This window comes from Lissotriton helveticus, chromosome 1_1, assembly GCF_964261635.1.
Source record: "Lissotriton helveticus chromosome 1_1, aLisHel1.1, whole genome shotgun sequence".
In the NCBI taxonomy this organism is placed as follows: Eukaryota; Metazoa; Chordata; class Amphibia; order Caudata; family Salamandridae; genus Lissotriton; species Lissotriton helveticus.
In genome coordinates this window covers 1,297,665,111-1,297,690,745 of record NC_136057.1, presented here as the reverse complement: position 1 = coordinate 1,297,690,745, position 25,635 = coordinate 1,297,665,111, and the positions used below count along the sequence as shown (strand labels likewise).

Genomic DNA, 25,635 nt, shown 5'->3' with positions numbered 1-25,635 from the left:
AACAGATGTAACATGTTTGTGCAAGTTGATATGTCAAAACAAGCGAGCAGTCACATTCTGCTCTGTAGAGTTCACCTGGCCAAGTACATCCATAAGCTCTAAACACGTTTTCTAGTCTTGAGAAATGTATGTATAATGTTGGGCATGGATAGCCATTTGAATCAATCCTGTAAAATTAGGTTAATAAAAAATACTCACAAAAAAGTTCTATTGAAAAAGGTGAGTATAAAATAATTCCTGTGACTCTGCAGAATATATATGAATGACAAATAAATAGTTTGCAATAAGTCCACAGATAACTGAAAAATATTTAAGCAAAAATTGTGAAGCACGTTTATAAAATGTGGACTATACTACAACAATTCGCAATGCACAGTTTTAATTTGATTTAAACATGGGCTCAAGTATCCAAACCAGATGCTATCTTAACTCCTGACACACTATTTATGTAATTCCATAAGACATTTCCTGCACTGAAATTCTGTTCAGGGTTGTTCTTTCCACAATCAAGCTATTGGCAAGTTAAAAAGTGGTCCCATGTGAACATACATTCCAGACCCGAATAGTCAAAAGTCTATTGAGGAGTTGAATAGCTTGAGTTTTTGTTAAATCCAACAAGAAGAGCAATTACTGCCAGTGTATGGAAACATCATTTGCCTTTGAGGAATAATAGACCGTATCTTTTTAAATCTCCAGTATCCGTAAGCCGTATTTACCAGGATAACCAATCTTGAAACCGAGGAGTATTGCACCACATAGTTTTGCATTGCATTGAAATAATCACGGTACTTGCCTGAGTTGTCGCAGCGCATAGGGGGTAAAGACCTTCGGGAGTTATTCCCTTTCATACTGGATCGCCGCCAAGACCGTCTCTTTCTGTCTGGGCTGAACGAGAGTGGCACAGGGCTAGTGCTACATCTTTTTTTGGGACTGGGCTTTAATGGGGATATCTTCTGGGGACTTAATTGGTCGATGCTGCTCACTTTAGAAACAGGGCTGGCATGGTTTCTGTCCCCTTGATCGGTTCCCGTATTTTCTCTAGGACTTGAAGGTACACTGCCGGTCTTGACAGGGCTTTTTATTCTTTGAGATGAACTGCCCGACGTCTCCATCTTCTCAGTCGGCATTTCTAAAGGAGAAAAAAAAACAAAGTATTGCTACCAACCTAGTGTGAGTATTAATGTATTTTGAACTACCAAAGATAATTCTGTTACTATATTATGCATTGCTGAGGCAGTTCAAAGTACATACGCCGTATGGGGTTCATAAATGTGTTCTGATATTATGATTGAAGATATCATTCACCAAAGTACCTATACGTTAGCAAAATGTAGATTTTTCCCAACCTTGATGGTCAGAAAATCGGGATTTTATTAAAGACACGGAGGCTAATATTATTGCACTCTTCCTTTTATTAGCATACCACAGCCACTTTAGAACTTATAACGTTGTAACAACAAGAAATTCCAACCTAATAAAAGGCCAGAACACTTGTAACTCTTCCTTCTTCATTTGCTTGCTACATCTCAATATGAGGACTGTACCCAAAGATAACGGTGGAGGTAAACATTGAAGCTTGTAGATTCCAATGAAGAATGCCCAAGCCCAGAATAATATACTCTGTCGGTAGCTAAAAACTGATATCACTGTGATGTTAAACAATTAGTTACATTTTGCCTGTATGTGGCTTATCCGTGTAATAGAAATTAAATATCACGAGTAGTAAAAAGCAAGAATCACAAAGTAATTAATCTCCAGGTAACAGTGAGAATGTTACGTATGGACAGTCCTTTAATTGTAATGTGCATTAGAAATAGTTAATTATTTATGGTCACTTGCCCACCACACAGCCTCTGAGTGCCCTTTATAAAAGACAGAGACAGAACAGAGGTTGACCAAGACACATTCATGGAGGAAATTATGTAGTTATATTTAAAAAAAACTTTACAGCTGTGGAGAGCTTACATGACTTCTCGGGGTAAATAAAATAATTCAATAATAAAAAAGCAGTCAATATGGAAAAAAAACAAAAAACATTGCATTGACTTGTGCACCAATGCATGTTCTCCTAGACTACTTAACGTAATGCTGAGCATACTGTGACACAGCAAATATGGCTTTTTTGTGATCAGGGATAATCATTTTGACGTGTTGAAGATGACAACTGGATTATCTGACCAAAATGTTATCAACAGAGATAACTGAGACAACTTAAGAATTTAACTGTCCATGGGTACAACATTCGCAAAGCAAAATGATCTCAGGTGCAAGTTTGAAAACCAAAATTAAATTGTTGTTATTGAGAGAAAAAGGCATGGGACAAGAAGTAAAAAAGCTAAAGATCTGGCCATATTTAAGATTCTAGGCAGGGAATATTTCCTGAATCTCAACTGCAGAGCAGCAGGCTCCTTGGGTGGAGCAAACAATTATAGGACTTTAAAAAAATGCTCTAGGAGCAATAATTAATTTAGCATTGCAGGCCTCTAGTAGAGAATGTTGGAATAGATTACAAAATTGAAAATCCAGTTATGGACTTAAGCTTCACACACTGCTAGACTATAAACAAAGTTGAGCTAATGATTATCCCAGTGTAGGAATTAATATTTCCAAATTTGCAAGAAAGGGATAGAATCCTGCCAATGCATGTAGATTACATTAAGGAAGTGATGGCCTCCCTCACAAGCAGAGACAGGGAGCATCAGCCTTTAAATGACATGCAGGAGGAGCCTGGATTCAACGCCAAGAGTATAAAATAGCCTGTCTACCAGAAAACTTTTTTCCAACTGCCTTCTTTCGGCTGATTTGTCGGACCTCATGTTGAAACTATTTCTTCAATTCCTTTAGGGAGGCCTAATTCATGAGCAGATACGGGTATAGTCAACCCTCTATTTCATACCTTGGGAATCTCTGTCACTGCTGGCTACCAGCTCAGCTCCAAGGTCAAAACACTGCTAAAGGGTTTCGCTCTAAATTCAGACTCTAGAATATACGGCGTTGCTTCATGTTCCCATTCCAGTGATTGTACCTTTGTTTTCCTAGTTTACTTTCCTTGTGACCCGCACAATCGTGAGCAAAAATTGGAACTCAAATTCCCCATCGATAAGTATCAAATTTCATAGATGATGTTTATAGGCAATGAAAACTAATGAAAGCAGGTCATTTGTTCCCAAGCAGTAATAGATAGAGAGCACAACTTGCTTCTGATGTTGGTCTACATTCCTTAACATTATCTTTCACACCAAATTTGCAGAAAATTCTTACAGCCCCGTTTTTACCCAAAAAATCTGCAGTCGCTCAGTTGTGGCTTAAATCAATATAGATCCTGTGGTCTGTTAACAGCTTTTGACATCTTCAAAGTCACACTGCTAGCATGTAGGCACAGTTCTTGGCATGTTAATGCCCTGATATAACCTCAACTTTGAACAAACAAACAGGTAATATTGCTTTTCTGAGAATGTGCACAATTAAAAATTGCATACAAGAGGCTGAATCTTTACATGTCTGCCTACTCCAGCTGGCAGATAAACAGATCACCACAAGCTTCAAATAAATGAAGGGGGCACGTTTCTTGTTAAGTCCAATAACTATAAATATGTTCAAACAAAAGTGTCAGTTAATTAACTAAATAAAAAATATTCCTGCAAAAGCACAACAGAGATGTCGAAAATTCACATAACATAATACCGATTTTTAAATACCTTGAAGAAAAGTAAAGAATAGTGTGGTAAATATGTCTTTCTTTACTATTTATTATAGAATTAGAACGTGTGATGTCATTTTAGTATTGTCACATCATTTTAGAATTGTTATCTGTAATGTGGAACTTGCTGTGGCATGAGAATGGGTTTGAATGTCAGAGAAGCGGTTGGAGTTGATCTGGCAGGACGCTTGGGCTTGTGCACCAGTGGGTCTTTCTTCGGCACTGAAATAAACAAGTATTTTATTTATCTGAGACTCCCTCGCTTCTTTACAATGGCGACTAGGTCCTTTTAACGCTGTGCCGACCCACTGTACCGAATTTTGATATTTACTGATTTGTGAAGAAGGATTTACTTGCTACTTACACAGACACTGCGTGATTGTCTTCAGCCTGTCCCCTTCAGCGTGTAAGTGTTTCTCCTGCAACTGTACTTTCTTGTGAGCAATTCAAGGTATTTATATTGACATTACTTAAATACGGAGAGCTGTTTCTCGCTCGTGAGTCTGCTCGCGCTTGATATGGAGTACACCCTCTGTGCTCCTCACGCGAGAGATCCTGTGACGTCTGACTGACTACGGTTGCTTAGCGAGCGCTTGGTCCTTCTCGCTCTAGCTATTGTGACACATCATTAGCGGCCATATTTGAAGGACGTTTTGACGCACACCGACGCAACGTAGCGGCCATATTGGATTTGTGATACCGAGTCAAACTATATGAAGCTCTATTGGCATCAGCTGATTTACGAGCAGTATTACTTCTACATGAATTTAACCGGCTTCGCTTCGATTTTGAGCTCATTTCTAATTTTGCGAGTTCAGTCAGTGATTCGCACACTTCTTTCAAGTAAAATTATATATATATATCACTCCGTTTCTTCTCACCACAACTTTTCATGGATGAAGTCACCGCACAGCAACAGGTTGGTTTCAGATATTTTATTTACACACCATGTGCAAATTAAAGTGCATCAAAATAACGGTCTACGCGTTTCGGCTACTCCTAGCCTTCTACTGGACCATAGAGTCCTGTGGTCTAGACCCCATTTTTAAAGTGCTCAGTGCCAAGTACCCTTTTCCCTTTCCTTCGTCATCTAGATCGCCAACCCTACACAGTTTTAACAGCATATTTACACAGCCATTTTTGTAAGTTCATGTCCTTGTAAAGTACACTTTTCGGATTTTGTCAAAAACCAAATAATAGTATTTACAAATTTTCAATCTTTTCAGTTTAGACATTTTAAGTTTTTCAGTTACAATTAATTGAATGCCTGCTATCTGAATATTGGATAAATGTTATTCTGTATATCCTGTAAAGTACATTTTCAGACTAAAGGTTTCTGAGTATAATCATGTTCTAATACATTCTTACGGTCCTCTTAACCCAAGTCAACTCAAAATGCGTATGTATGTACACTATTTACACTATTTTACATTCTATGTAGGACAGTTTTTCTGAAGTTGTGTACATATTTATCATTATCGATAGTCGGACTGATTTCATTTTCGGATTAGGTGATATTATTGACCCGTTAAGTTTCATGTAAAGTACAAATTCTTAATCATTTTGGTCATATCTTAATCACTCAATCTTAATGTCCCTTTTTCCCACTTATCAACAATTCTGAACATTCCAATAAAGATCCTGAAAAGAAAATATTCCTGAGAGAATGTTAAACCAATTCTTTCTTGGTGTGACAATATCTGGCTGTTCCCTTTTTGTAATGTCCAATTTTCCTCACATTTATCTACACTATTTACATTGGTCTTTCTGTATTCAGTGAATCAAAGTTCTTAATCCCCATCTTAAACCATTATCCAAGATGTACAAAAAGTTCCGCATCCAGGTTGTGCCCAAACGGGACCTCTGTGCCCATGTCCAAAATCATCCTTGATTCTAGTTTTCGGAGTTGGAGAGTTCTATCCCCACCTCTTTCCGGAGTTTTACTTAATCTGATCCCTGAGTATTTCAATAGGGACGAGTTGCTCTGATGATGTTTGGCAAAGTGTGTGGCCATCGGGTAGCTTGGGTCCTTGTTCTTAATTGCCCTCAAATATATATATGAGAGAGAGAGAAGATTACCTAGCTGCAACACAGTACATCGACTTTACTACAGTTTGCACACTTCATTTATTATTGTGCATACCTTTTCTGTGTGAATTTCTACTACAGTGATATGCACACTATTCTACTTTTCAAGTGCATATTAATGTAGGATTTCTGCAACAGTGATATGCACACTGCTCTCTCTATTCATCAAGTGCATATTCATATAGGATTTCTGCAACAGTGATATGCACACTTTTCTACTTTAAGTGCATATTTCTTCTACTGTGATTTTTATTCATTTATTGTTTTTATTTCGTTTTTTTTGTTTTACCAAATTTTAATATGGCATATTCTCAAATTTGTAACCAACCCACAGTATTTTTGCAGATACCAGGTAAACCCAAATTGCGGTGGAAGAAGTGGTTTGAAACTTTTGAAAACTATAGAGTAGCCATTGATGGTAAAAAAAAATTCAGCTGAGAGAAAGAAAGCCATTCTTTTTAGTTATTTTGGCACAGCGGCCATTCAGATTTTTAAAAACCTTGTACCCATTGCGCCACCAAGTGATGGAGGAGATGGATGGAAGGTATTTAAGGAAGCAGTAGCAAGGCTTGAGAAACAATTTGAAGATGAACCTAATGTAATCATTGTGAGACATGTGTTTCATAAGAGGAAACTGCAATCTGATGAAACTGTTGAAGAATATGTGGCAGCTTTTTGGGTTTTAGCTGCAAACAGTGAGTTTGGAGGAATGTTGATCTTTCCATTAGAGATCAATTTGTGTATATTTGGGAGTCAAAGAAAATACAAGAGGCTTCTTGCGTGTCGTAATCCTACTTTAGCTGAAGTTGTAGATTTAGTCAAAGGCATTGAAAGGTCTATTGAATCTTCAAAAATTATTTCTGCTGAAGAAATGAAAAGTACTAATTCCTCTTCCCCTGTTTGCACTGTTCAGTCTTACAATAAGGATAATGGCAAACCAACTAGAGATTAATAACCAAGTTGTTATAGGTGTGGATCCAAGTTACACTTGGTAAACTCCCCAGATTGTCCTGCTCTGAAAAAAAAATGTGGTAAATGTGGTAAAACTGGACATTTTTCGTCGGTATGCAAAGCACCTAAGACGCTCTAGTAGCAGTGTGAATAATATTTCAAATGTCGAGCATGATATGCAAAACTTAATTCTTACTGTTTATGATGATTTTTTCAATGATTCCGTCAATTATCTTACTTTTCCTTTCAAGGCACCATTGGGAACTGTTATGGTTGGCAAAATGGCCTTTGAGGTCATGGCTGATTCAGGTTCACCCGTTACCATTTTGTCTGATGTTTTCTTTAAAGAAAATTGGATGGATGTCAAACTCACTGATTCGGATATCAATCCTAAAGCTTTTGGAAATTGATATTAAGATGTTAGGTTTCTTTGAAGATACTTTAGAATTTGAAGATCGCAAAATCTTCACTAAAATATATGTAGCTATTGATGGTAAAAATATCGTTGGGTGGTATGATTTAGGAAAGTTGGGTGTTATTTTATGCCCAGAGTCTGATCGTCCAATACAGCTGAGAGATATTTCTATCAATGATATCTCTTTAGAGAAATCTTCTCTGGATATCATCCTTAATATGTACAAGAATGTTTTGTTAATGTAGTTGGTCAAGTAAAAGGTTAGACACACAAAATAAAACTAAAAAAGGAGCTGTGCCTATACAACATTAAGTGAGCATGGTTCCTTTAGGCAGAAGGGAAAAATTAAAATCACATTTTGATTATTTGTGTTCTCAGGGTATTATTGATTCCACCAACAGTTCAGAGTGGGTTTCTGCAATAATTACTGGTCTTAATAAAAAAAGAAAAAAAATCAAGATCTTCGGTTGTGTGTGGACCTTAGGTCACTTAATAAAAACATTGTAGTTGATACGTATCCATTACCTAGCATACAAGAAATGCTAGCTGCTGTAAGTGGAGCAAAAACAATTTTGATTATTGATTTAAAATCAGTTCATCACCAAGTGGCTCCTGATGAATCTTTGAAAGATCTCACAGCTTTTATTACTCCATGTGGCCTCTATAGATTTTTGAGAATGCCATTTGGGCTGGCATCAGCGGCCAACGTCTTTCAGAAACTAACTGAATGTCCATTTCAGGGTTTGAATGGTGTGCAGTCTTTCCAAGATGATATTCTAATTTTTGCTGAGACCAGTGAGCAGCACAATGGCATATTAGATAAAGTTTTAAAGATTTTAGACAGCAAAGATATGACTGTGAGTAGAGACGAATGTAAATTTCTGATTGATGAAATCAATTATTTGGGCCATGGGATCAATCCTCATGGTATATTTCCTAAAGAAGATCTTATCAATACCTTGATGAAAGCAAGTAAACCACAAGACAAAGATTATTTACGTTCTTTTCTTGGGTTAAGCGAATATTATGCCAAGTTTAAGGGATACGCTCTTGTGGTTGAGCCTCTAAGACATCTTCTTAAAAAGGGTTCTCAGTTTAATTGGACAGATGTTCATGATGCTTTTAATATTGTGATAAAGCTTATTGCCAAAGCACCAGGCCTTAACTCTTTTGATCCACAAGGAAAATCTTATATTATTGTTGACGCTAGCGCTATAGGATTAGGTGCTGTGTTCACACAGATTGTTGATGGCAAGGAAAGAGTCATTTCGTTCATTTCAAGAGGTATTAGAGGTGCAGAAGTACATTATAGCACAATTGAAAAAGAGGCTCTAGCCTGTGTATAGGCTGTGGAAAAATTAAAAAAATTCTAGGGGGAAGACCTTTTGTTCTTGTCACGGACCACAAACCACTTGTCTATATGATGGACAGGGTTAGGAGTGGAAAAGCTTCATCCAGGTTGGTTAGGCTTATTGCTAGATTACAATAATTTAATTTTGAAATTCAACATATTCCTGATGGAAAATGTTTTACTGCTGACTGTCTATCTAGACTTCAACCGGTTAGTGAATCAGGAGATGAGATTATTGATCAGCATGAGTGTGTTGTGGCCTTAGTAGATGCCACGGATTCATTTAACCTGGCTATTTCTGAAAAGGAGTGGATTGACTGTGCAACTATGGATACCGTTTTGTCTAAAGTAAGTATTTTGTGACTAATGGTTGGCCATCATGCAAGAACTTCGCGATTCCTCTCAGGAGTTTTGCACAGGTTGCCGATGAACCTAGTATTGAAAATTATATATTATGGAGGCAGGATTTGTTTGTACCACCTGTTGGTATCCGGAATAAGTGTATACAATTAGCCCATTCTGGACATACTGGAATGTCTGGAACAAAAAAATTGCTAAAAATTCATTACTGGTGGCCTGGTATGGACGCCTCTGTTGAAAGGTTTGTGGGCAACTGTTCTATTGGTGTTCAATCAGATAAACACTGGACGTTTTCAACTGAACCTTTGTCAATTCAAGATGCTCCTATGGGGGTCCCTGGAAAAAACTGTCTATTGATTTTTCAGGGCTGCATGAATGTTTAGGCAAAGAAAAGAGATTTGTAATTGTACTTATTGATAATTTTTCAAAATGGTTATACCACACATTTGTGTAACATCCTGTAACTGATGAAGTTATCTCATTTCCGGAACATGTATTCAGGATTGAGGATGCACTTGTCTCTATTATGTCAGATAATGGAGTGCAATTTATTTCAAGTAAAATGCAAACATTTTTTAGAAGGTTTGGTGTATGTGCTGAAAGAGCACCACTTTATAGTCCTCCTTCAAATGGCCAAATTGAAAGGGCTAACAGATTTATAAAATAGGGAGTTCAGGCTGCTTTGGAAAGCAATCTTGATGTATTTGATTTTCTTAAAGAGAAGATTTGGAGTTATCATATGACCCCTAATACATGCACAGGAGTATCTTCATATTTTGTAATGAGAGGCAGACAAGCAAATTCTTTCTTAATGTCCTTTTTCAAAAAGAATGCTGAGAGAGATACCCTTGAGTCTTCTATCATCAAAGCTACAAAGAACATAACTGAATCTCATATCTATGGGAAATCTTACCATGACAATTATCACAATACTAGGAGTATAAGTGTAAAGGTTGGTGACTGGGTGCGGGTGATTAAACCTACCTTGACACGTAAAAGGTCATCTAAGTTTACTGTTCCTTTCAAGGTTGAAAGAGTCACTGATTCCACTGTTTTGGTGAAGGACAGAGGGTGGTGGAATACAAGTTCCATTATTGTCCTTAAACCAGGTCAGGAATGTTTTTTTGAAAATATGGAGTATGGTGATGGTGGTAATATCTGGGTTGATGAACCTTGCTCTGAAGACTCTGCTCATCCAGGTAGTTCTGGAAATAATGTTATTTGTAATCCTGATTCTCTTCACTCAGATTCTAACATTTGTGCTGATCCTTCCATTCTTGATAACTGTTTTGCAGAAGAGGTGCACCAGACTTCCCAAAAAATTAGATGATTATATTCTGGAGTAACAATTGTTTATTCTGTTGTAAAAAGATACATGTGGTAAATATGTCTTTCTTTACTATTTATTATAGAATTAGAACGTGTGATGTCATTTTAGTATTGTCACACCATTTTAGAATTGTTATCTGTAATGTGAAACTTGCTGTGGCATGAGCTTGGGTTTGAATGTCAGAGAAGCGGTTGGAGTTGATCTGGCAGGACGCTTGGGCTTGTGCACCAGTGGGTCTTTGACACGGATAATAAATATTTTATTTATCGGAGACTCCCTCGCTTCTTTACAAATAGTTCAAAATGTTGCATCATTCTGTTACTGCCAGCAGCAAAGATATTAAACAACAAACACTTCACATTACATTGAGGGCAGAAAAAACTGAAGAAACAACCCCTTTCAATTTGCATTAACAATGGTCCATAATGCACTATCTGTACTTCGCCTCCTGCTAAACACATTCTATTTCTCCGATAAGTCCTTCTAAAAACGAAAACCATCATTTTCATTAATATCCTCGGCTACATAATCACCTCACAATGAACACATCAACTAGACTCAGCTTAGCAACACTGAAAAAGTACAGAATGATAAAAGATAGATTATGGTGAAGAAAGGGGAAACAATCTGAATTCATCATGCTGAAGACTAGTACTGGTCTCCTTTTCTTTATGGGAATTGAGGCTAGATTGAAGTGCTCTTTTCTATGACTAGAAGGCAGGTGTCATGATGTGCATGTTCAAAGCATTTTAACAACTAAATTAGAGGAATAGTCAATCAACTTAAAACGTGTTCTAAACATCGTAATTCTTCACACTGCTAATATCCTCCAGTCCATATTCTACTACAAATGGCAAAGAAGCAGTTGCCATACTCGCTAAACGAGCTCTGAAAGAAAAGAAGAAAAAAAAGAACTTCACAGTAACCTGTTGAATCATCTCACTCACCCACTGAGCCTGTGTGGGTTAGGAGATCGGAGGTGGGTTAATAATAGCTATATGAGGGCTCCAAGACAACTTTGTTCGGAAGATGCCATCAAGGGCTGAGCCACCTGAGAGAAAGACTTTAGGATTGTTACCATGTTCACACATACCTTTGATTGTACAGAAAATATGAGACACAAAACCCACATTTTTGTCCCCATCAGTAGAGGTCACCCATCCGCTTACACCAACGTTTGTTTAAGCAAATAGAGCACTACATTTTCTAGTGAAACTAGCTTCAAGGGCAAGCTATAATTTATGTATTCCTTCCAGGAACACGGATAGCAGTGAGGTGGGTGAGGAGATAGGTCCAAGGGGCCCCACCAGCCAGCACTATACCATGAGACCAAGACCACCTCTGGCAGTTGTTTATGATGAAACAATAACTTTTTGGAATTCGGTAAAAGGGCATCCTGCTAACTCCATACGGTGAGATGCCAAGTGCCTCTGGAATTGTACAGCAGATATTGTGTTAAGAGAATTCATGAGTGTGACCCTAACGATTAGATCTGTGAATCAGAGTAGCAGCCACAGGTTAGTAGACCTGGTGAGCATGGTGCTCACATGAAGATAGGGTAATGAATGCAGAGGACTAGAGGTCAGAGCTTTATGCTGGAGAACCTTACCAGGGTCAAGCAGCGACCGGTGTAGCTAGGCAGGCAATGACTAAACTGTCGGAAGATACAATCATACTATTCATTATGATTCCCGCTATGCATGAGCGGTATTATTTTGTCAGCTCATTTGACCTGCATAGAACACTGGTGAGAGTATAGCGTTTGTAAATCATACGGACACAATCCATGACAAGGCGCTTTTTCTGGGGCATATAAAAGCTAAAGGCCGCAGTAGAACAGGACATGTAATGTGGAGAAGCCCCTTCTGCTCTCTTGCCATCGGATCCCTTGTGTAGTTTCTTGCTGTTGCCCCGGAAGAATTCAGGTAAAAAGGGGAAGAGCCTTCGTGAAGATCTTTGACAGTGTCTTCATTAGTATCGGTCAGCTCATTGGCCTGACTTTACTTGACTGGTAGCCACAGCACAACTAAAAGCTATTCCCAGAAGGCAATGATAACTTTGAGAATTGCAAAGACATTTCTCTTTATTTTTCATGGTGTGGTGCTGTAATTTATAGTAGTAATTGTGTTTTTGTGATAGTAACGGGAAGGCCACTTACATTCAAAGATATAGGACCAAACACACCAAGGAAGTATCGCTAGGCATTAGTGGAAGCATCTCCTACAGAATGATGGTTTTCCATCAGTACCTGTGTCACCATTCAATTAAGAATATGCAGGGTCTTGAAGGCACTCATTTGTCACACCCCAAGAAGCCTCCATACAAAGGGATATGATAATAAACTAACTGGGACTTCTGCCATGTGCTCATGCCCTGGCACTATTGCATGACATGTTTATTGTCCTGTAACACAAATCGCAATGTGGAAAAGGTAAGGAGATTAGTCATTTGAGCTTCTCCTGCTGGCGTGTTATACAGAACCAATTCATACAACAGCCAGTCGAATTAAGCCAGGTTGTTTTATAATACTTAGCTTTGCAGGTGCCTGCGAATCTCACATGTAAATTGGAATACTGAGCTAAAGCTCTGGAACACTACAACATGAACTGCAACCCTCAACATAATCAATTCCCTGATCCTATCTTGTTTATTTGGGTATTTTGTTAATTATAGCACCCTTGTCTTGGGGCGCCAATGCTTTATTCCCCAGGTATCGTCTTCCGCACTCTGCTCTGAGGAGTTTGTTGCATTTTGGCTGATTAGCTCCAAAGAAAGTTTCACATTTTGCCATATAAAGCAGTAGATTACACTCTTAATAAACTCGGTGATTAAAGATCCATGAAAATGCACTCTGTTCCGAGTCAAAAATTGTATGGCTGTGTACCTCGTCCATCTTGGGTAGGTATCAGGGACCCCCTGTTAAGGATCGACTCCTGGGTCAGGGAAACAATAATTTTGAAAAAGCACACACCCAGGCAGACTTAGGCTACAAAGAACTGGCTAAATCACAACATATTTGTGTGAACACATTAGGATAAATACACAAAAAGAACAATAGGTACAACAGACTGTTATCAAAAAATATATTTTTAATTTTAAATTCATTTAAAACATTATAAAAAGACGAATCAGTGAATATCACTTGAATATATATGGAGTATGATGTTTATAAATTTGATGCATCGATATTAAATAACAATTCCATAATATATTGATAAAATCAAAATCAAAATCAAAAAGAAGAAAGCAGTTAAGATTCAGTTTCAGAGATGTTTCTCTAAATTTTTGTTGGACTTGGGCTGTGTCAACGCGTTTCGACAATCTTTTGTCTTCATCAGGACTTTTTAGAATATGCAGCCACTTTTTTTCATCATTTAGTTGCAGCTATTCGAGAAACTTGAGTTGGGAGTGAGGCACCTTCTCTTTGTTAGATGAGGACGGTATGTGATATCTGGTATGGCAGTATTCACTGCAAGCTTCTCACTCCCTCCTCTGTTCAGTTTTTATGAGTCTTCAGCGTTGAATAATGCCGCGACCCAATTTCTGTAGCCGTAGGTAAATCCGTCACTTACTTATTCATTCATATAAGGGAAAGTTCCTTATTTGTTAGCTATAGTTGCTGTAAATAACACAGAACGTGTTGATGGCTTCGTGTCTATCTGGAGCTACGGTTTGTATGGACGTGGTTCAACTTCGCCCTGTCCCGCGTCTTACACAAACTTTTGGTCAAAGTTAAAAACACTGATTGTTACATTCTTCCAGGATCATTCTGGCGGCTTTAATCCGGTTTTATGAGCGGAGACGAAGACGTCCGTGTGTTAGTCGCTTTTCAGGGTCCTATCTTCGTGTGGTGTTCCCGCAAAGGTATCAATAGCGTTATGCTCGGTACCGGTTATAGTGTGGTAATGGCTCAAGACTCGTGTTTGAGATAGCGGGATCCGGCGCGTCTCCTTCCGTCAGGGCTTCAAGCGATTGAATGAACGATAACCATATATCCTATCTTGTTTATTTGGGTATTTTGTTAATTATAGCACCCTTGTCTTGGGGCGCCAATGCTTTATTCCCCAGGTATCGTCTTCCGCACTCTGCTCTGAGGAGTTTGTTGCATTTTGGCTGATTAGCTCCAAAGAAAGTTTCACATTTTGCCATATAAAGCAGTAGATTACACTCTTAATAAACTCGGTGATTAAAGATCCATGAAAATGCACTCTGTTCCGAGTCAAAGATTGTATGGCTGTGTACCTCGTCCATTACAGTCATAACATAACACCCACCAAGGCCAGAGAGCTAATGACAGCAGCCAATCAGTAGTCAGACAACAATTGCTTCTTCTGGAATGTAAGTACTGTTTTGTTGACCTATAGACAAAATGGTCTATTGCATCGGGATCCCAAGAAACAGAGACAATTTATTTATTATTATTTGTGTATTTTGTAAAGCGCGCAGCTGCCCCAACAGGGCGTCCTGGCGCTGATAGATCTGGCAACAGAAATCGCGAGATACCTAGTTATAGGCCAAAAAGGTGGGTCTTGAGGGACTTACGGAATACAGATTCTGTCGGACATCCGCGGAGGGGTGATAAGAGTTCATTCCAACGCTGTGAAGCACAAACTTCAAACGATTTCCCTCCTGATCGGGTTTTTTTTAATCTAGGGGTAACCAGAAGAAGTTGGGAATTCGAGCGCAGTGTTCTGGAGTTATGGTAGGGACGTAGGCTAGTTTTCAGGTAAGCTGGTCCATTACCCTTCATGGCTCGATAGGCCAGAGTCATAGCTTTAAACTCGCATCTCTTGGCGATGGGGAGCCAGTGTAATCTGCGAAGGTGTGGGGTAATGTGTTGTCTGCGAGGAATTCCCTCAACTAGACGAGCTGCAGCATTTATATATAGGCCAACTTGCTCTAACCATACCAGAGGCGGGGTAAAGGGTGCATGGCTGGAATCTTTGGCATGCAACTTGGTTCTTATTGACATTGTCAGGATGGGAGTACTTCCTATTTCTCAATTTGGCTGAGGTCTTAGTGAGAGGTAATGCAAACGGCTACCACTTCAGTCATTTTATAGCCGTTGTATTTTTTAACTGTCTTAATGTGCTTCAAGGTCATGCATAAACGATCATACGAGTGCTCTCAACGTACTTACACAAGCACATTTCAGTCCTTTTTAGGTCGAGCGTAGCGAACGGACCTCGTGTATACTTTAGTATACTTTTAGTATTTGTAAATGGGGGGGTGCACGCGCTGGGACAAGGAGGTGCACGCGCTTTCCGTCTCGGATTTGACCTCGTGAGCGCGCATGTGTGCGAGCGCGACTCTGCCATGCGCTTAGGAAAACGAAACCTAAGAGCCGCGCGACGTGACCTGTCTACGGTAGAAGCTCACGCGCGCGGCTCTTAGGTTTCGTTTTGACTTGTTTGTTTCGCACACTCCTCTCCCTTGCAGTCCCAAGTTCACCGGACGCAACCTCGAGGAGACCGTCTCTCTTCGCACTGGCTACGGCAGCCTCACCTCGGGCTGCCTGCTTCCCATCTTGCTTCCCATCGGGTGCTGTGACGCTGCCCCGACCGATCGTGGCCTCTCTTCCTTCGCCCGTGGCTTCTCTCCACTGATCCAGGGTCTCTCTCGCCAGACCCATCCTGTCCCAGTGCCCCCTCCCCTTCTCTTCCCTGTGGTCCAGGCCTCTCCGCACCCTCTGGAACGGGTTAACACAGCTCGAAGTGCACTAGCCCTTCACTTTCCCCCAGACCCGCAGCATCCAGTGAGAGCTGCGGCTCCAGCGGGCGGGGCCGGGTATCTGCCCCACCCTGCCCTGCCCCTCCCACCTCTTAAAGCGGGCCGCATTCTCGGAGAGCCCAAGTGTACCGGCCGGGACTTGTGAGGGTTGGAGCTGAGTGAGTGAGGCGCGCACGGGGGAAGGTGCTGGCACTGCAGGATACTGCGCCACACCCCTCGGGTACCTGGGCACGGGCTAGGGCCACCCCTGGGCATCTCCAACTCTAGGACCCGCGGAGCCGAGACCGGGATGGCAAACTTCAGGCTGATGCTGGCTGGGTGAGTGAGTGTCCTCAGGCTTGAGCGCTACGGCGGAAAAAGTGCAGATTGGGCATAAAGGCACCTTCTGTGCACCCTCCTGCAGGCTGGGCGGCCACGGCCCCGGAAGGTAGCTCGGTGGGTTCTGTAGAGCGGGTAGAGTTTGAAAGTTCTGTGCCAGGGTTGACACTTTCGGGGTTGGCAGTGTGCACAGTCCTGTACAGGGCGCCAGTGCAAATGCGCACGGGCTGTGCAAGGCGGCGCTGCAAACTCACTGGCCAGGTGCACAGTGCAGCGAGGGAGGTGTCACTGCACACTGCTGCATCAGCGCTGAACGTGTGCAGTGCCGCGAGTGTGCACGGGTCTGTTCGGTGATAGTATGTGTACACTGTTGTTTCTAAGGTGACAGGGTGTCCGTGGCTGACATTGATTTATGGCGCTTGGTGGGGGGCGAGAGGGTGCGCTGTATGCCCGGTGGTGTGAAGGGTCTGATCGCGTGCACTTGTGTTGTGTGGGGACTTAAAGTGCACAGTGTCTCACTGTCGTGCGCGCAATGCTATTTCTGGATTGCTGGTTACAGTGGCATCAATGATAGGTGACTGAGGACGGTGCTATGAAAGGAGTGGTCGTCTTTTCTGCTTTAAAAGCCCCTACACCAGCGTTGTCAAACCTCCTGACGTGTGTAGGACAATGCACCAGCATGACCTGGGTTGAAAAATGACAAGGACAACACCAAATTCAGGGGCTCTCTGTCGTCGAGAATGTTTGATTTGCGGTATTTTTGTCCTCTCGCGGTTTGTAAATACAAAACATATTGCATTACAAATGCTATAGGTATCACATTTGCGAAAGTTATAACTATTGGCATTGTAAATGACAAAGCTATTAATTTAGCTATTTAAAAAAAAAAAAAACATAAATAAAAACTTTGCCATTTACAATACCAATAGCTCAAACTTTCCTAATGCGAGACCTATTGCATTGCAAATGCTTGTTTTGGTATGGAGCCGATCATGCACCAGCAAAGGCTTGAGTGCTTCCCCTGCTCATGAACGCCCCAGGGACGAGCTGGAGGAAAAGGCAAATGGAATACCTAACCCAACTTCAAAAGAGCTAAAAACCTGCAAAGCACTGGCTGGCCAAGTGTTACAGTGAGGCAGTATTACCGAGTGAGGTAGGTTTGATCTATCAGGTACGAACCTGTAACAAAACAAGGCCGTTATCTGCCAGTTGCAATAAACAAATACAACATTCACAACTACATTTTCAGATTCTTTGTTAAGCAGAAATCTTAAAATTCCACACCAAAAAATTTAGAAAGCATTCCACAGTTCTTGAAGTTTAAACTACTCCATTGTTACAGCTGTGTGATCAAATGACTTCAGTGAGAAAAGAAATGAAGAAATTAAGTTAGTAGTTAGGAAAAGTTCCTGAGAGAATGCAACTGATTTACACACTTGGATTTTGAGAGCAAAACATGTTAGATATAATTTTTTTAAAAACAATCTAAACACAGAGGAAACATAAAAAAACAAGTAGAAAGAGAATGGACACCTGCCAGTACACGAATAATCATAACGTTTCAAATCTAAAAGTCTTTATTTAAACATAATCCAATTTCTAAAAGTCTTTAGCTTCATGTCTCGTAGTTTTGGAGAATGCCTGGCTTCTCATGGACATTAAAAGCTTCCAAAAAAGGCTTAACTGAGGCATAGCGCAAAACATCAGCACAAATATTCCAGTGTATGAAAAGATCACAAACAACCCAAAAAAACGGCAGAGGATATAGTTAGGAGGACGCAGTGAATACAGAGTGCACCGACTGCGATCTATGCAGATACACATAGAAACATGGCTTCTGATTTACATGTAAGCACTGGTAAAATATATTTGGTTTCTTATAAATTTGCTTCTAGCAGTTAAGCAGAGAGATTAATGCATTAAAAAAAGCATCATATCTTTCCCTAGAAACCTTATGAAAGCTGGAGATAATTCCAGGAATGTAATCAATAGTGGAAGTAAAGCACAAGGACATCATGGCATGGACACAGTCACTCAGAATGTGTCTTTATGCATATATGGAGCGTGTTTCAGTTACAAACTTTCAGGATAAAAGTAGCCAGGCTAAGGTTTGGCCTACTCATACATCACTATACCGCTGAAATACAATGGTTGCAACAGCAGACATGCATTGAATACATGAGGCTTACTTAGATGCGAAGTCTGCGTCTATTAGATGTTTTCAACTCAAGCAAGTCTTGACATCAAGAGAACACCAACCTTTACCCGAGACTTGCTAACCTGAGTTAGTAGTGCAACATCTGTGGAACAAACAACCATAGAAGGAAATATGCATTCAGTGAGAATGTTGTGTAGCAGGAGAGGTGCTGGAGGCAACGACTAACTAGGCACACAAAGACCAAAATAAAAGGGGGGGGTGAGTTGGGGGGTAAGCAGCAGGAACCCAAATTTGGAGAAGATTAAAAAACTTGGTGGTTTGTTACATCGAGCAAAACAAAAAGGGCAAATTTACACAAATTCTACTGCGATTTCAAACGCACATATGAGAAAAACGAAGATATGTGCTTTTTTTTACCTCTGATTGAGAGGGTATTGGATTGGCGCAAATTAATTTAACAAATATTTTCTTCATGACTTTGGTCCGGGCCTTGTATTTCTTAAAACTAACATTTTAATAGCTTTTACAATGTCAAACAACAGAATTAATCATACAGCGCTATTTAAAAATGGCTGTGCTTGCTTGTGCCAATTAAACAAAGAACCAAATGAAAGAAGGGAGAATATCCACAAAGAATTGTTTACATGTCTGCAAAAAAGCTAACACATGAGCAGCACCAATGAACTTAATAACCACCACTTAAACTGTACAATTTCCCTGATAACGCGTATTTACTCATTGCCTAACTACGACAAGCATCAGAATAGACTAAGAGGTTTACTAAAGCTTGCTAAAAGGAAAAAAAATAAGTATTTACCAAGGCCTTCATCTGTTTGCATCCTCTTTTCTATGGGGTTCTAAAATATACAGGAATAAAACATACATCAGCCAAACTATTTGATTGAACATCGGAGATAACAATATTATGCAGTAATAAAACAGTGCAGTAAATTCCATAGAAAACTGGGTGTATATACCAGTGAATTACATGACACCTGAAAGGACCCCGACCAAATCGGACGCCTGATTACCCAAGTGCATGGTTCCACTGGTAGGATAAGAAGACGGCCTAGTTCACAGGATGCAGCATGTTTACGCGGATTAGATCTGATTTTTTTGCGGAAATTTCTTCACAACACACTTATACATTCAGCATGCAAAGAAGGTTGAAGTGGCTTCCAAACTTTTTTATATCCCCTAATTAGGTCTCGCACCTGGCGAGGCAGTGCGCAGCGCTGACGCCAGCGGGACCTATTGTCGTCGACTAGGCTTTTAAGGGCTCTCATGGGAGACAGGAGATGGGCACGCGCAGGCCAGACTGGAAATGTGAACGCGCCGCGCCGATCACTTGTCCCCCTTGGGAGGCAAGTCAGCACGCAGTTTCACTTTCGCTTTTGTGAAAACTCTCACCATCGTTGGACAGGAATGGAAGCATAGAAAAATATTGTTACAGACCAGAGGGGGTACAGGGGGGCAGTTTCAGGCGAGGTAAGGGGCAGCCTTGGGCGCCACCCTGAAGTTGCTGCTGACATGTGCCGTGCCAGGGCGCCTGCTGCCAGAGAGCTCCCGAGTCACAGGTGAGGAGTTTGCCAAGTCCGCACACTATTGCATGCACTGATTGAGAAGGGCTCACCCACCCCACGGGCCTCTACATGAACACACTCCCCTTAAACTACAATGCCCCCTGTCTCCGTGCACCCCTTAGCTTGGCTGGGGCTCTGTCAGCACCACAGGGGCAAGCGACGTCCCATATCACCGGTTCTCTGCTGCACCGGCGACCATCAACCAAAAGCACAACAAACAGGGGGTCTGACCGCCCTTCCCAGCACCCAGATCTGTCCCAAATGCAGGGGTCGCAGCTCTCCTTACCTGTGTAGGTCTCGCCTTCCCGCACCGCAGCCATAAGTCTAAGTAAAGTCCCGAGGATCGCAGCTAGCGCCTTCGCCATGGCTGCTGGCGGCAGCGGGAGGCGCCCCTGCACCCCGTCGTTCCACCCGCACGTCCTCCTGAGGCTCCGGCTCCCTCTTGGCTGCCCGCGTGCCCCCGCACAACTCCTTGCTCCGCCAGCAACTATTTGCCCGTGTGCCCATCCCGCACTTCAGCAGCCTCCAAGCCCAGGCGGCCATGCCGCTGACGTCAGCCATGCCGCTGACGTCAGCCGCGCACAAACTCTTCTCCAACACCGGGCCACTAGAGGGCGCGTGCCAGAAACAACAGCTGATGGCAAGGCGAGCTCCCGCTGGGTACAGAGTGCTCGCAGCTCTAACTGTACAGGAGGCGCAGTGGTAGGGGAGCCCGGGGGCTTCGTCAGTGTTCCAGGAAATGTCAGAACAATGCTCGATTTCCTGCAGTTCTGCAAACCTTCAGAATAGTATTCAAGCACTTTTTTTTTTTTAAATGGCTTGACTGCGTGCCATAGGACCATAGCACAAGCCATAGAAAAACAAGCATTTGCAATGCAATAGGTCTCGCATTTGTGAGAGTTTGAGCTATTGGCATTGTAAATGACGATGCCTTTTATTTACGTGTTCATTTTTAAAACATAAATTAAAGGCATTGCCATTTACAATGCCAATAGCTTAAACTCTCACAAATGCGAGACCTATTGCCTTGCAAATGCTTGTTCTGTTGTATTTCCATTGTATGTATTATTAAAATGGCCTATAGTAATAAATAAAAGGCATTACCAGGAAACCAAACTGAGAAAATTTCAAGAACGGCTCAATAATCATCACCAACTCAACATGGAGTCTGGCAGACAGTGGAGATTCAGAGTTCCTCCTGCGTTAACCATCAATCTTTCCCCAAATTTGGATTCTATTACATGCATTGGAAATCCCAAACAAAATTGATTGTACTACATTATGCCTAGCCATAACTTTTGAGGTCGACCCCACCTTGGGGCAGGAGAAACTTCAGAAAGTAAGGATTCTAAATCCCACGATTGGGGGTGCTATAAATATAGCCTTTTGTTGGGATCGAAAATTCCTCTGTCTAGCAATGGATGCACACCCCTGCCCTGAGTGCTGCCCAACTGTACTTATGTCTGGATCCTTAATCTGATTTTTGTTGATATAGGCAAACACGGATCATGCGTTTGCACCATGACATAGGCTTGTCTCACGGATTGTGGTCTTGTTGGACTGGGAAGGGAGCCCAAAGCGCTACCCTTATAGTGGTGAGAGTTAAGCGACAAGAGCGTGGTGGTGGCAACATACCTTGTAGTGATCAGTAGGAGCGCACAGGTCCTTTTAGGTCTTGCCTACGCAACGCACAGCGCCGCTTAGGAAAACGACCTTTAGCCATCAGCACAGCTTTGCAGGCAAAAACGTGCATGCGTTGCATTGCTTCCAATGGCAATGCGTGCACGTCTGGCGATTCCCTGGGCGGGCGAGCTTTCAAACCATAGGTTTGTAATTAACTCGCTCGTGCAAGGGAAACTGCTGCATGCCCCGTCCTCTCTCTCCCCTCCCCCTGCTGCCTCCTTATAGTGGGAGGCGCACGCTTGTTTTGTTCTGGGTTTTGGTATTAAACCTTTGGTGCTGCTCGGATTGTTCACCGAAAACACAGGGAAACCTGATAGTGGGACGCCATACTTTATTCCTTCACAGGGCTCGACAAATTCACTCGACCGCTCGCATTTGCGAGTGAGATTGATTAAGGACAAGCTATTTTTAGGTCCTACTCGCCCTTTCTGGCGAGTAGGAATACAAACTTGACACTTGACCTCTGCCTCTGAAAGCAGAGGAAATGTGACAAGATAGGAAGATTTAAAGGCATCTTTATTGCTCACAAAGTAAATGAACAATAAAAATGCTTTTAAATCTTGTTAACTTGTCACATTTTCTCAGTTTTCAGAGTTTGAGGTCAAGTTCATTTAAGTTAGGTCGAGGAGATTTTGTAGTTTACTAGACCTGCAGGTCTAGAGCATTTTTTATGATTCGTCGAGCCCTGCTTCATCAGCACGGCACAACACTATGGGCTAGATGTAGGTAAAGCATATTTACCGACCCTTAAATACCGAATTTTACCGATTCGGTATTTAAAAGTCGGTAAATATGAAGGGGGGAGATGTAGGGAAATCCAGATGTTTATTTACCGAATCGGTAAAAGTCGGTATTTACCGATTCGGTAAATACCGACCTGTAATGCTCCATTCATTCCTATGGGCTATGAAGCCCATAGGAATGAATGGGGCATTACAGGTCGGTATTTACCGATCGGTAAATACAGATTTTTGGCAAGGGTGCAGGGGGTGTCACTTTGACACCCTCTAGCACCCCCAAAAAAGGTTCGGGGGCCATATGGCAGGCATACCTGCCCTAAGGGCAGGTCTGCCTGTCATATGGCACAGGTGTGCATGCGCACATTTGCATGCACACCTGAATCGGTATTTCACCATCAAATTGAATTTGATGGTAAAATACCGATTTCTAAGGCCTTGTGGGACTCATAAGAGTCCCACCTACATATCGATTTTACAGATTCTGTAAATATACCGGTCAGTAAATTTACCGACCGGTATATTTACAGATTCTGTAAAATTACCTATCGGTAAATTTACAGAACGGTAAATTTACCGATTCTGCCCCCTACATCTCAAATGCCTTTTACCGGTCGGTAACGGCCGAATTCGGCCGTTACCGACCGGTAAAAGCCTACCTACATCTGGCCCTATATCTTTAAACATGGTGGCCACGCCTTTCTTTCGTTCTGCACAGCGCAGCTTGCCCAACTCTCTTAATTTACTTTACAGACATTAATTAGACGCAGCTATCAGTGGTGGCTTGAGGTGAGATTACGGGAATGCCTTGTTGGAAGTGGGAACTGACAGGTCACGATTCTAGCTTTGCTGTGCGAGGCGGCTGGTGGCCATGGGCGGTTTAGTACACCAGGGTGGCTTCTAGGGGGCCTCAGGGTGGCATGAGCGCTACAACCGAGCTGCCGCTGTCTGCTGGTCGCGAGCTTCGGGAGGTGGGTCTCTAATTGGCGACTGACTGCACCCGTCGTTCAGGCCGGACGCCGTTAGTGGCAGAGCTTGTGGCAGTTGGCCTCAGCGCATTCAGATCATTCTGCTTCCTGATCGCGCGCCGCTCGAGCTCTGGCGCAGGCTGCGCTTTACAGCCAGCGGGTCACCAAGCGGTGCGGCTGCCGGACCGAAGCAGGGCCTGCTCTGCCCCCACCATGCTAGGAAGCAGAGGCTCTGAGGAGCCAGTGCGTCAGCATCACACAAGCTCTAGCCGTTCATTAATGTTGACACATGCACTCCACTACATGGAGTTACACAGAGGCGTATTATAATCTTCAATGTTCTAGAGTTTGTCCATAATATAAGTTCTTTATGCTAAGTGGCAACCCTCTTGCAACATTGTTGCCCACCTCTATTGGATATATGAAGTCACTGCTTTAAATAGGAACACTCGAGTGTCATCACTGCATGCATCTTATATCTTTGTATCGCTGGTTGGCAAGTGTATTGTTTTTTTATTTCTAGTATATATTTTCTGGTTCCGTTTTTTGGACTAGATTGTTGCGGCTCATGTACACCACGTGTTGTAATTGGAGAATATTTGATCCGCGTAGTTTCAGTATTCTGGAGGCATCAGCTAGAAAACGTACAGTATTTGGCGCAGTCTGCACTTGGAAACCCTTATCTGCGGAACACTCATCCTGACTCATTACATTTAAACGGTTGTTAGGGGTGGCTGTGGAGCTTTCTCCTTTTTACACAGTTCACACAATCAACATAAACCAAGGGGGCGTGTCAGTGCCCGACCTTGAACTAACTAAAGAACAAAACTAAGCTGTTTAGGCCAAGTTAACTTTGTGGAAATGTATTTTCTACGGTGCTTTAGCCACATTTTTGCTTCGTGGGGAAAAATTTACACTACACACAGTACCACATAAGTTGCCAAGTAAGGTTGCCACCTGATTAGAATTTCCAGCCGTAATATGCATTTTCGTGTGAATGCTGATTAAACAGGTTGGAAATTCAGCCGAAGCTCACGTTTCCCTCTTTTAAAATGTAAACATAAAACAGCAAATAAATAACTACATGTTTATTAGAGTTTCAAAACTATTCCTACATGATTATTAAAGCAAACGGGTGACAGAATTGCCACGTAAAACAATACGGAGGATTTGACAGATTCTTATTTAAATAACAGTCTTTGTCCCTTCAAGCTCTCCCAGAACATCAAAATGGGAAGAAATGCCTGGTGCTTTTCTTTGAGACAGGTTAAATCCCCGTCCCTAGAGTAAGATCGTTCTACCAAATTGTATCCTAGTTTTTAACACCAGCCTTTGATTGTGGTATTGGGACACAGTAAATCCTTATTGTTAATTTGTGGTTGCAATTAGTAATATTTGCTGTCATCGATTTTACTATCTTCTGGCTAAAACCCTATATAGGTCCTAAATGTCTGAAAAGTTGTTCAAGGAGCATTTACATACCTTTAGCCTGATGCAGTTAGTGAGTGTTTCTGTTCATGTTTCGTTTTTATCCAAATCATCTAAATCGTGTTTCCTAAGATTATAGTTAAATTCAGGCAGCCTTTAGAGTAGGGCGGACTAGTTTTGTAAACAAACACAGCAGTACAATGGTTCCTTTAACCCCTTCACTGCGGCGGCTATTCCGCCGCAGTGCTAAGGGGGCGGGGCGGCCGCGAGGCTGCCGCATGCTGGTGACGGAACCGCTCCGTCACCAGCGTCGGTTGAGCTATGCTGGTGACGGAGCGGTTCCGTCATGGCCCGCCCCGCTCAATAGAACCCTCAGCGCAGGCGCGGAATTCGCACCGCGCAGGAGCGTTCTATCGAGCGGGGCGGGCCATGACGGAACCGCTCCGTCATCAGCACAGCGCACCCGCAGCTGATGACGGAGCGGTTCCGTCATCAGCGTGTAAGGGGTTAAAGGGGGTGGTATTTAGCCTAGACTCCTTTGCCTCGCAATTTTTACAAAACTATTTGCGACATACAGTAGTAATTAATTCCCTGTAGTGCCCTTACAACAGGAAATCCTTATAAACATTAGGGGCAAGTCTTTGCTCCCTCACTGTTGCTACCACACTTTGTCCTGATGATGAATGACCCTGTTAAATTTAATTTGGCGTGTACAACCTCACTTGTGGATAGATATGGATTCCAACAATATATGTAATGTGCTCTCATTTTTTAGTTCTTCGCTATAATTGGATTATTTGTCAGCCCTAGTTTAATATGCTCGTTCAATTGTACA

The 25,635-nt window shown here is 41.9% G+C and overlaps 1 protein-coding gene across 4 annotated transcripts in view; it reads right to left on the bottom strand.

The window, feature by feature from the left end:
* Positions 1 to 25,635, bottom strand: part of DSN1 (DSN1 component of MIS12 kinetochore complex) — a 293,642-nt gene that overhangs the window by 186,401 nt on the left and 81,606 nt on the right. For 3 of the 4 annotated variants that reach the window (XM_078681111.1, XM_078681103.1, XM_078681094.1), the window contains exons 2-3: positions 19,219 to 19,258; positions 794 to 1,129 (exon numbers count right to left, since the gene is read on the bottom strand). In XM_078681111.1, coding sequence (XP_078537237.1) covers positions 794 to 1,129; positions 19,219 to 19,240 — 358 coding nt within the window. In that variant the 5' untranslated portion in view covers positions 19,241 to 19,258. Of the gene's footprint in view, positions 1 to 793; positions 1,130 to 18,432; positions 18,533 to 19,218; positions 19,259 to 25,635 lie in introns of those variants that run through there. The other variant, XM_078681120.1, reaches the window with a different exon arrangement.